The sequence below is a fragment of the Chiloscyllium plagiosum genome, chromosome 9 (genome assembly GCF_004010195.1).
Source record: "Chiloscyllium plagiosum isolate BGI_BamShark_2017 chromosome 9, ASM401019v2, whole genome shotgun sequence".
In the NCBI taxonomy this organism is placed as follows: domain Eukaryota; kingdom Metazoa; phylum Chordata; class Chondrichthyes; order Orectolobiformes; family Hemiscylliidae; genus Chiloscyllium; species Chiloscyllium plagiosum.
This window is the reverse complement of record NC_057718.1, coordinates 12,185,941-12,201,683: the sequence shown is the minus strand read 5'-3', so window position 1 is coordinate 12,201,683 and position 15,743 is coordinate 12,185,941. Positions and strand designations below refer to the sequence as shown.

Genomic DNA, 15,743 nt, shown 5'->3' with positions numbered 1-15,743 from the left:
TTTGTAGGAAAGAACATGATTCGGCACAACGTTTAGTTGTGCACATCAGCTGGAAAGTGCCTGTGTTGGGGAATTGCTGTTTTCAATACTGGCTTATATTTATGCTAAAATTTCCTTCCAGTGATACAAAAGAAGAATAATATGCATGTATATGGTGCCTTTCGCAATGTCATGACATCCCTTAATGATTTACAACAACCCATAATACGTGCAATGTTGAAATGTCCCAAGATGCTTAACAGTGACATTATATAATAAAATGGGATTTTGAGTATGTTAGGTTTTATTAGCATAGATGTCAAAAGCTTGGTCAAGTGTGTAGGTTTTTAAGAATGCCCTTAAAGGAGAGAGAACTAACCGAGATTTAGGGAGGAAATTCCAGAGCTTAAGACTTCAGGGAGCTTAAGGCCCAACCACCAGTGGTGGAATAATAACAAATGGGAGTTGCTGTAGAGGCCAAGATTGGAAGAATGAAGAGATTTTAATGTTTGTGGACAAGAAGGAGATTACAGAGTAAGGGAGGGGGCTGAGACTATGCAGGAATTTGAAAACAAGGGGAAGAATTTTAAAATTGAGGCACTACTTCAGTGGAGCCAATAAAAGTCAGCAAACCCAGGTATGATGGATGTACAGAACAAAGGTTTAAAATAAACAAAATACCTTTAAAGTATTGTCATTGTTGTAATGCTGCTGGAGGAACTGAATTAACTATATAGAATGGGAAGAGAAAAATCAAGTGGTTTTGCCATTAAGCTTCTTAAAGCATGGCAATCTCAGTAGTTTTTCAAGTTAGCCTCTATTTGCAACTTAAGAAACAGATACATATTAGCATAAAAACTTTGGCTACATCTGTTCATAGTTTATATTTTCTTAATTAATTCTAATTTGCTTCTTGCAGCTAGATGTTTTCACTTTGTTACATGGGCAACAGTGTCGTCGTGTGCTGCACATTGACTTAGTGAAAGAACAGCAGAAGTATTACTGCAAGATCCAACGGAAAGTCAGATTATCAGAGAATGCAGGTATTTAACTAGATTTGATTATTCTAATCTCACTCAGTTCAGCCATGTTATTTTGTCTAATATCTTTATTTGGGGGAGGGATAGTTACCCAATTAGCTGGATGGATAGAATGTGGTTCCGAAACACATCAAAGATATGGGATTTGATTTCCCTTTTTAGACGAGGTAGACTTGGGACCTCCTTCCTCAACCTGCCCATGGTAAAATAGTGACCGAAGCTGTAGTTCCACAGTCCTTGAATAGTGGAAACCTGAACACAAGGGCTAACATTATAAATCATCTTGAGCTCGGTGTTACTAAATTTGCAGCTGATACAGGACAATGAAGATAATGCCTCCATGATTCAGTGGAATGACCTGCAGAATAATTTAGATATAGTTGGAAATGGTTTGATAGATGACAGATTAAATTCAGAACTGAGGAAAGGTCACTTAACCTGAAATGCTAACTCTGATTTCTCTCCACAGAGGCTGACAGAACTGCTGAGCTTTTCCAGCAATTTCTGTTTTTGTTTCTGATTACAGCATCAGCAGTTCTTTTGGTTTTTATTTATAATTAAGTAAATGTTGTTATGACAAATGTTTTAAAAATCTTGCCACAGATGTGTTGCTGACTAGGCAAGCCCATCCAATATAGGGATTCTATAATTAGGAGGACAGATCGTATCCTTTGCGAGCTGGATCGGGAATCCAGCATGGTGTGTTGCCTGCCCGGTTCCAGGACGAAGGACATCTTCGACCAGCTTGAAAGGATACTGGAGCGGGAGGGAGAAGATTCAGTTGTTGTGGTCCATGTTGCACTAATAACATAGGCAAGGCTACGAAGGAGGACCTGTTTGGGGAGTATCAAGCACTTCGAAGGAAATTGAAGAACAGGTCCTCAAGGGTCATAATCTCGGGATTACTGCCCAAGCAATGTGCTAATTGACATGGGATAATAAAATTAGGGAAATAAACACATGGCTAAGAGATTAGTGTGGGAAAGAGGGATTCCATTTCACGGGACATTGGCATCAGTTTTGGAACTGGGGCAATCTGTACCGATGGGATGGTCTCCACCTGAACCGACCTGGAACCAGTGTTCTGGTGAAAAGGATAAATAGATGGTCACTAGGACTTTAAACTTGTGAGTCAGGGGGAAGGGAAAGGGAAAGCGACAGGGAGTATGGAGTCAGGTAGAAAGATAAGCAGCAGGTTAGCATGTGTGCAGGGTTTAAGTTCAAGGAAGACTGAAGCAGAAAGGAAGGATAACTTAGGACATATTACTAGAGATGATGGAAATCATGAGGATAAGAAAATTAGCATTAAGGCGTTTTACCTGAATGCTCGGAGTATTTGTAACTAGGTAGATTAATTAACGGTACAAATCATCGTGAATGATTATGATGTAGGCATCACAGAGACGTGATTGCAAGGGGTTCAGGACTGGCAGTGAAACATCCAAGGATTTACAACTTATCGAAAAGACAGGAAGGTGGACAGAGGGGGCGGGGTTGCCTTGTTAGTTAAGAATGAAATTAAATCTATGGCACTGAATGACATCGGGTCGGATGATGTGGAGTCAGTGTGGGTGGAGTTGAGGAACCACAAAGGCAAAAAAAAACAGAATGGGAGTTATGTACAGACCTCCCAGCAGTGGTCAAGACCAGGGGCACAAGAGTAACCAGAAAATACATTGGGCATGTCAGAAAGGCAAGGTCACGGTGATCATGGGGGACTTCAGTGTGCAGGTGGACTGGGTGAATAATGTTGCTAGTAGATCCAAAGAAAGGGAATTCACGGAATGCTTACAGGATCGCTTTTTGGAGCCGCTTGTGATGGAGCCCCCAAGGGAGCAGGCTATTCTGGACTTAGTGCTCCGTAATATGCCAGACTTTATTAAAGATCTTAAAAGTAAGGGGACACTTCGGAGGCAGCGATCATAATATGGTAGAGTTCAATCTGCAGTGTGGAAGAAAGAAGGCAAAATTGAATGTAAAGGTGTTACAGTTAAATAAAGGTAATTACATGGGCATGAGAGAGGAACTGACGAAAATCAACTGGAAGCAGAGCCTAACGGTAAGACAGTAGAGAAACAATGGCAGGAGTTTCTGGGTGTAATTGAGGACACAGTACAGAGGTTCATCCCAAAGAAAAGAAAGGTTATCAGGGGGTGGAGGGAATTAGATAGCCATGGCTGACAAACGATGTCAGGAAATGTATCAAAGAAAAAGAGAGAGCCTATGAAGTGGCCAAGAGCACTGGGAAATCAGAAAATTGGGAAGTCTACAAAAACAAACAGAGGATAACAAAGTAATTAGGAAAGGAGAGAATCAAATATGAAAGTAGGCTAGCTAGTAATATTAGAAATTATAGTAAAAGTTTCTTTCAATACATAAGAAATAAACGAGAGGCAAAAATAAAGATTGGGCCCCTCCAAATTGATGCAGGAAGGCTAGTGCTGGGAGATAAGGAAATAGCTGAAGAACGTAATAAGTACTTTGAGTAATATCCCAACAATTAAGGGGAGTCAGGGGGCAGAGTTGAGTATGGTAGCCATTACAAAAGAGAAAGTGCGAGAAAAGCTTAAAGATCTAAAAATTGATTAATCTCCTGGCCCCAATGGTGTACATCCTGGAGTTTTGAGGGAGGTGGCTGAAGAAATAGCGGAGGCATTGGTTGTGATCTTTCAAAAATCATTGGAGGCAGGGAAAGTCCCAGATGATTGGAAAATCGCTGTTGTAACCCCCTTGTTCGAGAAAGTGTCAACACAAAAAATGAAAAGTTAACAGGCCGATTAGCCGAACCTTGTTGTAGGTAAAATTCTAGAATGCATCATTAAGGATGAGATTTCTAAATTCTTGGAAGTGTAGGGTTAAACATAGAACATAGAAAAATACAGCGCAGTAGGCCCTTTGGCCCTTGATGTTGCGCCGATCCAAGCCCACCTAACCTACACTAGCCCACTATCCTCCATATGCCTATCCAATGCCCGTTTAAATGCCCATAAAGAGGGAGAGTCCACCACTGCTACTGGCAGGCATTCCATGAACTCACGACTCGTTGAGTAAAGAATCTACCCCTAACATCTGTCCTATATCTACCACCCCTTAATTTAAAGCTATGCCCCCTCGTAATAGCTGACTCCATATGTGGAAAAAGGTTCTCATGGTCAACCCTATCTAAACCCCTAATCATCTTGGATTAGAACAAGTCAGCATGAATTTAGTAAGGGGAGGTCATGCCTGACAAACCTGTTAGAATTCTTTGAAGAGGTATCAAGTAGGTTAGACCAGGGAAACCCAGTGGATGGTGTTCGAGGTGAACTACTGGCATGGATTGAGGATTAGCTGTCTGACAGAAGGCAGAGAGTTGGGATAAAAGGTTATTTTTCGGAATAGCTTCTAGTGACAATTGGTGCCCTGCAGGGTTCTGTGTTGGGGCCTCAGCTATTCACTTTGTATATTAATGATCTGGATGAAGGGACTGGGGGCATTCGGGCCTTCTGGCGAAGTTCGCCGATGATATGAAGTTAGGTGGACAAGAAGGTAGTTCTGAGGAGGTGAGGAGGCTGCAGAAAGATTTAGACAGTTTAGGAGAGTGGTCCAGGAAATGGCTGATGAAATTCAACGTGAGCAAACACATGGTCTTGCACTTTGGAATAAAGAATATAGGCCTGGACTATTTTGTAAACGGTGAGAAAATTCATAAAGCCAAAGTACAAAGGGATCTGGGAGTGCTAGTCCAGAATTCTCTGAAGGTTGAATTGCAGGTTGAGTCCGTGGTTAAGAAAGCAAATGTAATGTTTTAATTATCTCAAGAAGGTTGTAATGTAAAAGTAGTGATGTACTACTGAGACTTTATAAAGCTCTAGTTAGGCCCCATTTAGAATACAGTGTCCAGTGTTGGTTCCCCCCCCCGGTCACCTCAGCGAGGACATTCTGGCACTGGAGCGTATCCAGCGGAGATTCACATGGATGATCCCTGGAATGGTAGGCCTAACATACGATGATCGGCTAAGGATCCTGGGATTGTATTCATTAGAGTTTAGAAGGTTAAGGGGAGATCTAATAGAAACTTACAAGATAATGCATGGCTTAGAAAGGGTGGATGCTGGGAAGTTGTTTCCATTAGGCGGGGAGACTAGGACCTCTGGGCCTTAGAATTAGAGAGGGTCAATTTAGAATGGAAATGAGGAGACATTTCTTCAGCCAGAGAATGGTGGGCCTTTGGAATTCATTGCCACGGAACGCACTGGAGGCTGGGCCGTTGAATGTCTTCAAGGCAGAGATGGATAAATTCTTGATCTCACAAGGAATTAAGGGCTACAGGGAGAGTGCGGCTAAGTGGAGTTGAAGTGCCCATCAGCCATGGTTGAATGGCGGAGTGGACTTGATGGTCTGAATGGCTTTACTTCCACTCCTATGTCTTATGGTCTTATAATTGCCCTTGAAGTGACTGGTTTGCTCGGGCATTTCAGATGCTGTTAGTAGTGAACCATTGTTGCAGGTTTGAAATCACAGACTAGGCAAGCAGATCTCCTTACCATTTGTGAACCAGATCAGTTTTTATGACACTCAATAATTGTTTCACAAGACTAGCTTTCATTTTCAGATTTTTACTAACTGAATTTAAATTCTACTAACTGGAGCATTAACCTCAGAATCTATTCCAATGACATTACGATTATACCACAGTGTCCCTTCTGGTTAAGATATATTCAGAGAATGAACATGTACATTTTACTGGGCAGAGATTCTCTCTTTGAGATACATTAACGTATGCATGACCAAAGCTGGAAATATAGTAGGCTCCACTGCTAAATAATTAGCTAAAAAAAAGGTTTTTCACATTTCTATGTTGTGTTATACTGCACAACCATTATTGTAGCATTAGAATTAATAGTTTTCATTTCTAATTTCCATATTCACATTTTATCCCTTTTGTTAATTTTATTTAAATTTATAGATGTTGAGAGTATTAACAGCCTCAGGAATTGCAAGAATCTTCACTATTCTTCATCCTACCTTAATGGTAATAATTTGGAAAATGGACCACGTGCATGCATTGAACTTCCAATCCTCAGAATGTCTCATTGTGAATATTTATTAAATAGTTTACTGAAAAAGGATTCAAGGTATGTATTTTCACTCATTTGCTAATAGATGCTGGTTTAAAAAAGAAAGTATTGAGTTTGTGTAAAAACTTAATTGACCCCAATATTACCCTGCCCCCACCATAATACTGTTAGCATCGGCAGGTGAGCTGGTAGCCCAAATTTTAAGAAGTATGGAAAAGGAGAGTGGGTGCAGTCTTCAGAGGGTGCCCTGTGTGCATTGCGACAGCTCCTGGAAATTTGTATCTCTTCATCCTTTCTCCTTGCATGGACTTTAAAACCCATCTTTCTAGTCCGTTGTGCCCCTCCATAAGGTGGCCAAACCCTTTGTCCTAATGCTGTTCTGTCTTGCCCAGGTTCTGGGTTCCATTCGGCTTTCTTCTTGGGACTGTTGCAGTCCTGGCAGTGTTCACTACCAAGCTTTGGTGTTCTTGGAACTCATAGCGTTTTGGCAGCAGATCCAGAGAGTGGGACATTGCTGCACCGAGGGATAGCAGTCTAACCTTGCACTCCCAAGTCTGTCAGATAACCACATTTACCTCCCTGTGCATTGTTTGATACAAAATATTCAGATCTAATTGTACCAGCATCTGCAATTCCATTTATCCACAATTGCCAAGCAACCGATGGATGTTCTGTATGACATTAGTCTCTGTATATTCTGACTGGCTATGATAGAGTATCTAGTCCAGATTACTAAGAGTGACAAAGGATGATATTTGTGAGACATTGTTTATTTGGTTTGGGGCAGCAGGGTGGCTCACTGCTATTTCACAGCACCAGGGACTTGGGTTTGATTCCATCCTCGGGCAACTGTCTGTTGTACGTTCTCCCTGTGTCGGCATGGGTGTCCTCCAGGTGCTCCGGTACCAACCAAAATTCCAAAGATGTGCTAAATTGCCCATAGTGTCCAGGAATGTGTGGTTGATTAGCTGTAGAAAATACGGTGTTGCAAGGATAGGGTAGGGGTTGGGATGTTCTTTGGACAGTCAGTATGGACATGATGAGCCGAATGGTCTGCTTCCATACTGTAGAGATTCTATGATTCTAATTCCTCATAATGATAGATGATTTAAACAAATTAGTGGTTTGCAAACATGTCAACCCTTGCCTATTTTTCAGTAACATTGACAAAGTAGCTACAAACCGCTACATTTCCAACATTCCTGCTTCAGTGCAGTATAAAATAAAATGTTTGAACATTGGGAATAAATTGGAAAATTATTAGAAGAGAGATGAGTTGAGGCATTGACCTCCAAAACACTTAACTGAAACAGAAATAACAATGAAAAGCTTTGCAGGAAGGAAGAAAAACCATCTAATTCAAGCCAAGGCCTTGATCCATCTGACTGACTGCTGAATTGGGGATTGTTCCAGTCAGCAACAACATGACTTCATTGCCAAAAAACAAAAAATTAACTGTGAGGAAAGTCACCTCATTCCGCCCTTTTGTTCTGGACTTTAATCCACAGACTTTATGCCTTTTGAGGGGGATAATTTAAGTTTGCGTGAATGATTGATAATCTGTTTCTCTCATATTAGAGAACAAGTTTATTATAATAAATACAGTTTTGTACTTGGCTTTATCAGAGTTTGTGGTCACAGTCAGACATTATCCATCCTAATTATTAAATTGGTCATATTTCAAGTTATGATGATTCATGGAATAATGAAGCTTGATTTCCAGTGCACTATTCCCACCAGGGTCTCGACAATGTCAATCATGTGTACCCACCATTTTAGCAAAGTCCTCATAAATGGGACTAATTAGATTGGTCTTTCAAAAGACCTGCGCAGGCAAGCATCACTTCTTTCTGTTCTGTAGCATGACTCAATTCTTTGATTTTGTTGATTTCTTTTGGTCATTTAAACTTTTTACTTGTAATTGTTTGCTTTCTGTTACAGTTTTACACCCGAAAGCTCTAGCAGCCTATGGGTAGGGACTATAAATGGTTTATTCAATATTAATTTGGCCACTGGAGAAATTGATGCTGCTCTCCATTTTGAAGGTAACTTTTATATACTTTGTGTATTTTTTCATCATCTATTCAGTTCTCAGTTATTATGATTCTATTTTAATTACTTAAGTGCTGAACTATTTCCAGGTTTACCAAAATAATTTGTTGTCTTTCACAACTTTTTTTTTGATTCAAGATGCTTAAAAATCTCAGCTCATTAATAACATAAAGTGTTTTATTTCAGATCATCTAGGTTTAAGCATTCAGACAGCTGGCTCATATGCAATAGGAAGCAGAAACACTAACAAGGCAAGAGAAAATACTTAGAAATCTCTCTAATAATGAATAATATATATTATTTTAATATTGTATATGCCATATTTACCATATAAATTATGTATCAGTGTCGTAATGCTGTCTGCTGGGGACTCAAACTTCACCATAATCCTCCTCTTGCATGCCAACTCACAGCCTCCAATCAATCCCCCATGGCCTGTTATATTCTCCATGCCGACTCATGCACCCCTCACAACTAGTCCCTAAGGCTCCTCCTATTGCCCATACTAACCCGTGTCCCCAGCCTTTTCATGTCATTCTTCATGCCGCCCTTGGCAATTCATGCATTGTGTTCCCATTCATTCAGTATGCACTATATACAAAAGCAATGAACCATTTAACAACAATGACAAGTTTGGAATTGCTGATAAAGAACATCCATTCATAAATCTTCTTTAAAAAAGTGCAGCATTTAAAGGGTCAATCATATCAACCATCAATTACAGAGGCTTCAAACACTTTGTTTCTTAATTTTGTCCAAATAAATATTCAGATTTTGACATAGCTGATCACACCAGAACAAGGTATTATAACTACTTAAAGATACAAATGAAGCAAAGCCAGCAATTAATTTCAGTTCACAGAACCTTTTGCTAAGTGCTTTTATTAGCTTGACTGTGAATTCACACCAATTTAGTCAGCGCTTTTTTTAAGGCTCTGGAGTTGTTTTGACTTCATAAATATTTGAGCCAGTGTACTATCCTTAAAAAAAGACAAAAATACATATATTTTTGGGCAGTATTTGTACAAGTGTGTCAGTCAAAATCATATATACACAAGCCTAAAAGATACACTGAAAATAAACTTTAATCAAGCATACCAGGAATGGTTCTTCATCTTTGGATTATCCCAGAGACCAGATTTTGTGTGTTCTTGTATATTATAGAGAATGGTGATTTCTTGCATCAGTTGGAGGAATTCGCTTCAGTAAAATTCCTGTTTGCTGGATCATTGTATCCTCCTGAAGAAAGATTTTGGAACATGGGAAGAAAGGCTAGTTTAAGACTTAATATACCTCACACCAAGTTTATTATGTAGCAATGCTGTTTTAAAACTGGTTTGACAATGTGACAGATGTATGTGTACAAATATGAAAATAAAAATTATTAACATTTGACTATCATTGATTTAGTTATCACAGATAGACATTTCATCATGAATGAGTATTTTAGCCTGACTTTTTTTACGCATGTTGAATTACTGACTGTTTTAAAAGTAATGAGAGAGAGGTTTTCCAATGTAGTTATGTCAGGACAATTAGTTATTTCAGATGTCACATTTCCTACATTTCACACTATAACACCATTGGGATGCCTGTTAATTCCAGACATCTAGCCTTGCTGTGACATACTTTTCTGACGACAAAGCCTGTGCAAAAATTGCCTGTGTTGCCACAACAGGAACATGTTGCCTTTTCATCTCTGAATTGCGATGAAGCAAATCTCTGGCTAGACTCCCAGTTCTGGAAGTCTAGAAAGTGTGCAGGAAAGCATAGTAGAGATTCTGAGGCTGGAGCAGTTAGAAGTATCTCTTTGAGATGGATGGAAAGTCCCAAATCAGAAAAATCTAGGCTGGCGTTCTTGCACGCATATTAGATTTTCACTTATGCCTAGTCATTGCACAATCTGTAAAAGTATTTTTTCTGATGATCGAAATACTCAACATTTGTATGTGATAAAATGTACTTCAAGAAGGAAACATTTTACTGCAATTTTTGAACATGTACCTCTTATTGGAATTCAATTGGTTTTACTCCAACAGGTTTTCTGTCTCCTCGCTTCCATGTTTGGAAAACATATTGCTTTACTGGAAGTTCATATGCTTGAACTTGCAAAAATGTGTCTGCAATATAGCAACGAGGAGGAACCACTTAGTATCATTGCCAGGTAAAACAGCTCTTCACTATATATTATGAAAAAGATTTTGAAAACTTAAACACATTCACTATGTATGCTATAACTTAATACGCTTTTCATATTTTAGGTGAAGTGCACTATGGTAATTTGTGTAGATTACTAAACAACAAACAAGCCATTGCGCAACAAGACAAAAACTTAAATGTAGCAGTATCTGAAAACTAAAAGTTTAGCATTTTTGTATACCATTTTTATCTGTGATGAAAACACCTAAATGAGGAAGAGAGAACTATCTCGTTTTCTGCTATAAGGCTGTTAGGAATTTGAGACCAGGATGTGCTCTGGAAGGATGGTCTGCTTCCACACCATTGCTTGTTTGCAGCGATCCTGTGGGTGGCCTGAACATTTTTAGTCGGGCAGCTAAGAAATGACCCGCCTCCTCAAGAATATTAAATTCTTAAAAAAACTGAAATTGAAATTTACTTCAAGTTAAAATTGAACAGGAAAGAATGGGAAAGTGTAAAAAGATTAAAGGAAGGAAACGCGTTTAAAGTTTTAAGTAACTGTGTTATTCCTATCTCTTCAGTTGTATTACTTCCATTTGCTTATCTGTCATGTATTGCATAACCAGTGTAACAAAATTCATACTTGTTATTATCATTTGGAACTGTAGATTCTGAGGTAAATGACATAGTTCTGTGAAGGAGACTTTTTTTGTCTTGGGAGTTCAAACACCATTTCCAAGAAAGCATGTGACTTAAGTTAAAAGACTAGTTAGATACTTGGGAAGTTAATTGATGAAGTGTTTATAAAGTTAAGCTTCTATTCGTGCAGAAAGACAGGTCAAGGGCCATAAGCAGCTTTCACCTGTGAAAAAAAGTTTCATCTTAGTAGAATGACAGTTTAGTTTGTCGTCGTCTTCAGGGCTAGGAAGAAGTCTCCATGCAATCAGAGTTGGAAAGAGGTCAAAGGAGTCTTTAGTAGTTCAAGTAGACAGGGCTTTTCTTAATGCTCAATTAGGAAAGGTCAGTGAGTTTGTCTTTGTATCTCAGGGAAAGAGTAACAATGAAAAACACATCTGCTGATGATACAGAAATTTGAAATGAAGCACTTACAATCTCATCAGTTCAGTAAGAAGTTAATAAGTTAAGACAGGAATAATACCTCATTGGGGTTGAGTATCTGTAAAAGATATTGCTAGGAATAAGGGTTGAATCTTCTTGCAGCTATTGGTAAGATCTTTACAAATTATCTTAAATATTGTATATATTTGGTTTTCTTGGTGCAATAAATTTATGTTTTTTTCTTGAAAGTACATTGACAGCCTTGTGTGAATATGTTCAGTCACTGAACATCACAGTAACCAAATTGTAAAAGTAAATCTTATGATCCATCAAGCCAGGTTACACTTTGGGACCTGACTACTCCAATATTATCATCAGCTGAAATCATAACACCAGTTGATCTTGAATTAACTTTATTTCTTGTCCCTGTTTTCCTTTCAGTTTATTTAGCCTGGCTATACTTTTCACTATGTATTACATACTTTAAAACGAATAATAAATTATTTTATCCTTTGATAATATGTGCTCCATCAGTCACTTTTTTGGCAGTTGGTACTGATCAGCAAATCTTTTGTTTAGATCATCTTTGCTGCCCACTTCCCCTTTAAACTATGATCTGAAACAGAAGAAGAGAAGTAAGCCAGCTGAACACTCACAAACAGGTATGTGCTCTTTCCCTGTTTCTTTCATATAAGGGTAAAAGGTCAATGACTTTGCAACCAGATTTATGGATATATTTATGAATATACAGTACTTAACTGGCATTTATTTAATCCTTGCATTGGAGAAATAAAAGTCTGAACCTAATGTAGCCATTTATTATTAGCAGACCTTAGATTGTACATCACTTGTTTGTGCAGTCTTGCTTTGTGTTTGTATCCTGTTTTGTGCTATATTATTGATTGGACGTGCCCCAGTGAAATTACTGAGTGGTCAATTTAACATGTTTATGAAGATGGTAATTCATTCCCATGTGTTGTACTGATATTCTAGTAGTTAGATCAATGTTCAAACTGAATATCTCTTGGTGGATGGAACAGACTCCTGACATTGTAATGGTTTGTTTGTTGTTCTTACTGGGATAGATTTTAATTCTATTAAGTTCCTTCTCCCATATGTTCTTAATATTGCAATTAACTTCTTCTGGTGAAATGAAAATGATTTACTCCTGAAGCCAGAAATTTTGCAAAAAATGAATTCAGTCCAAAAATAAATGGAGGTTAAGCAATTTAGCAATTTATTTTACTGTTTTGATTTTTAGGTATGCATACTTTTCCATTTTCATCTCATTGACTAATGTTTTGGCAAGTTTTGGAGATACTTTCAATTGTACTCTGATTGTATGAAAAAATGTGTAAGGCTACAGAATATATCATGGAACATATGGCAGATTGTTGTGGTAATAGATTGCAGTCACAGATTGTGAAGAGTAACGACTGAAGCCATGTGTTGAAAGGACCTTTGCAAGTTTGTTGGAAAAGCATTATGCTAAACATCAAAGACTACAAGAAGCAAATGCAATATAAAAGTTTTTAATGGGAATTGAAATAGCTTTATAGTAGCTGGGTGTCTGGAACAGTGCCAAGTTTGTGTAACTGAGGCCCTCTGTAGCAGAACTTGAATGTTCACTGTCAAAATCTGCACATTTTTTCATTCATCATATTTTAGACATTGATATTTTTGCTATTGTCTGCTCTGATAGTTTGGCTTGTATTAGGAAGTCTTGGCTTTGGCATGTGTTAGTAAGATAAGCCGCTTCATAGGAGGAGAAAGCATGGTTGAAGCATTGCTGGTTTCAACCAGCACCAGATTTGAAATGATTTGATGCTGGTTTTCAGTATAGATACACAGTACTGGCTTTTATTTCCATTTTAATTTTACTGATGAATTTAATTTTTTGGTCTTATTTATCCTTTTGTCATATAACCATAATATCTGAAAATAGAGAGTGTGCAGAGAATGGGGATAAAGCAGGGGTTTAGCACAAAATGAATTGGTCATTCAGAGAGTAGGTGTGGATGAGATTGGCTAACTGGCCTCCTTCTATGCTGAAGCAATCTGTGCTTCTGAAAGAGACGGAAAAATTCCAGCCGAAATGAGTCATAAATGCATAAACAAAAAAGATGATGAAGGCAGAGCGGTGGACGTTGTCCATGTAGACTTCGGCAAGGCATTTGACAAGGTTCCGTATGGTAAAATGGTTAGATCCAGGAAGAGCTAGCAAAATTGGCTTGCAGGTAGGAGACATAGGGTGGTGGTGCTTTTCAGACTTGAGGGCTTTGACCATTGGTGTGCTTCAAGGATTGGTGCTGGGTTCACTGGTTTTTGTCATTTATATAAATGATTTGGGTGTGAACATAGGAGGTATGGTTAGTAAGTTTGCTGATGACACTAAAATTGGTGGTGTAGTGGGCAGTGAAGAAGATTATCTCAGTACAACGGGAACCTTGCTCAGATGGACTGATAGGCTGAGAAGTGGCAGATGGAGTTTAATTCAGATAAAGATGAGATGTTTCATTTTGGAAAGGCAGATCAGGGTAAGACTTTTCTAGGTAATGTTGCCAAAGAAAGAGACCTTGGGATGCAGGAAGGTGGAGTCACAGGTAGACAGGGTGGTGAAGAAAGCATTTGGTTGTTACGTCATTGGGAAAACCCTCTTGCTTAATTTAAACCAGCAACACCGAAAAGATTTATCCCGTGCAGTAATCTGTGAAAGTTCAAGAGGTCAAGAACTACTTGGCGTAAAAATTAACAACTTTATTTCTTAAAGTATAACAGAGAATAATTAATTAACAACTATTTACTACACCTTCCTCTAACCTGTCTTTTACTTTCCCTTTTACAATACTGGTCCAATAAACCCCACAATTAAGATTTACTGTAAAATTCAAATTTCAAAACCAGCCAGCAGTCGAATCTTCTCTTTATATCTTCCTCTGTTGATTTGCTGTCCAGGTCGGTGTTGATGGTTTTCTTTGTGTAAATTTCTTCTCTAGTCAGGTGTTTCTCAGAGAGTTCTGACTCGTAGCCTACATCTGTTGGTCTTTTGGCAGTTCTGTCCCAATGTCCAATTTTTCCCGGTCTTATACTCCAAAACATCAGATTGTGTCATTGGCTTTTAATATTGTCAATATACTAAATTCAAACTGGATTGGAGTTAGGTTTTTTTGGGATGTAATTTAAATTGATTGGCCTAAAACAAATTTGTTTTTGTCTCCAGGCAACCAGCTACCCTAGCTGCTGGACCACATGTTACGTTGTTATCTTGGTCAGAACACTAGGTGCTGTCACGTAGTTCTGCTATCTTTTAACTCTCTTAAAGGTATAGTCCACCCACAGCTTCATAACATGGTACACTTGCCTTTATTGGTCAGTACATTGAATGTAGGAGTTGAGGTGTCATGTCGCAGCTGTACAAGACTTTGGTTAGGCCACTTTTGGAATACTGTGTTCAATTATAATCTCCATGATGAGCCGCAGAAATTGGGGGAGATACTAAATGAGTATTTTGCATCAGTAAGTACTGTGGAAAGGGATATGGAAGATATAGACTGTAGGGAAATAGATGGTGACATCTTGTAAAATATTCATATTACAGAGGAGGAAGTGCTGGATATCTTGAAATGGGTAAAGGTGGATAAATCCCCAAGACCTGATCAGGTGTACCCAAGAACTCTGTGGGAAGCTAGAGAAGTGATTCTTGGGCCTCTTGCTGAGATATTTGTATCATCGATAGTCACAGGTGAGGTGCCGGAAGACTGGAGGTTGGCTAAGGTGGTGTCACTGTTTAAGAAGGTTGGTAAGGACAAGCCATGGAACTATAGACTAGTGAGCCGGACGTCGGTGGTGGGCAAGTTGCTGGAGGGCATCCTGAGGGACAGGATGTACATTTATTTGGAAAGACAATGACTAATTAGGGATAGTCAACATTGCTTTGTGTGTGGGAAATCATGTCTCACAAACTTGATTGAGTTTTTTGAAGAAGTAACAAAGAGGATTGATGAGGGCAGAGCGATATATGTGATCTATGTGGACTTCAGTAAGGCGTTCGACAAGATTCCCCATGAAAAGCTGATTAGCAAGGTTACATCTCATGGAATGCAGGGAGAACTAGCCATTTGGATACAGAACTGACTCAAAGGTAGACAACAGAGGGTGGTGGTGGAGGATTAATTTTCAGACTGGAGGCCTGTGACCAGTGGAGTGCCACAAGGATCGGTGCTGGGTCCTCTACGTTTTGTCATTTACATAAATGATTTGGATGCGGGCGTAGGAGGTACAGTTAGTAAGTTTGCAGCTGACACCAAAATTGGAGGTGTAGTGGACAGCGAAGAGGGTTACCTCAGATTACAACAGGATCTTGACCAGATGGGCCAATGGGCTGAGAAGTGGCAGATGGAGTTTAATTCAGATA

The 15,743-nt window shown here is 38.9% G+C and overlaps 1 protein-coding gene across 5 annotated transcripts in view; it reads left to right on the top strand.

Annotated features, from left to right (window-relative positions):
- Positions 1-15,743, top strand: part of wdr27 (WD repeat domain 27) — a 531,763-nt gene that overhangs the window by 27,272 nt on the left and 488,748 nt on the right. For all 5 annotated transcript variants that reach the window (XR_006312430.1, XM_043695384.1, XM_043695383.1 and 2 more), the window contains exons 7-12: positions 899-1,022; positions 5,968-6,136; positions 8,021-8,124; positions 8,318-8,382; positions 10,171-10,295; positions 11,909-11,991. Coding sequence is in view for 4 of the 5 variants with exons in the window: in XM_043695384.1 (XP_043551319.1) it covers positions 899-1,022; positions 5,968-6,136; positions 8,021-8,124; positions 8,318-8,382; positions 10,171-10,295; positions 11,909-11,991 (670 nt within the window). In the remaining variant the exon portion in view is untranslated. The remainder of the gene's footprint in view (positions 1-898; positions 1,023-5,967; positions 6,137-8,020; positions 8,125-8,317; positions 8,383-10,170; positions 10,296-11,908; positions 11,992-15,743) is intronic.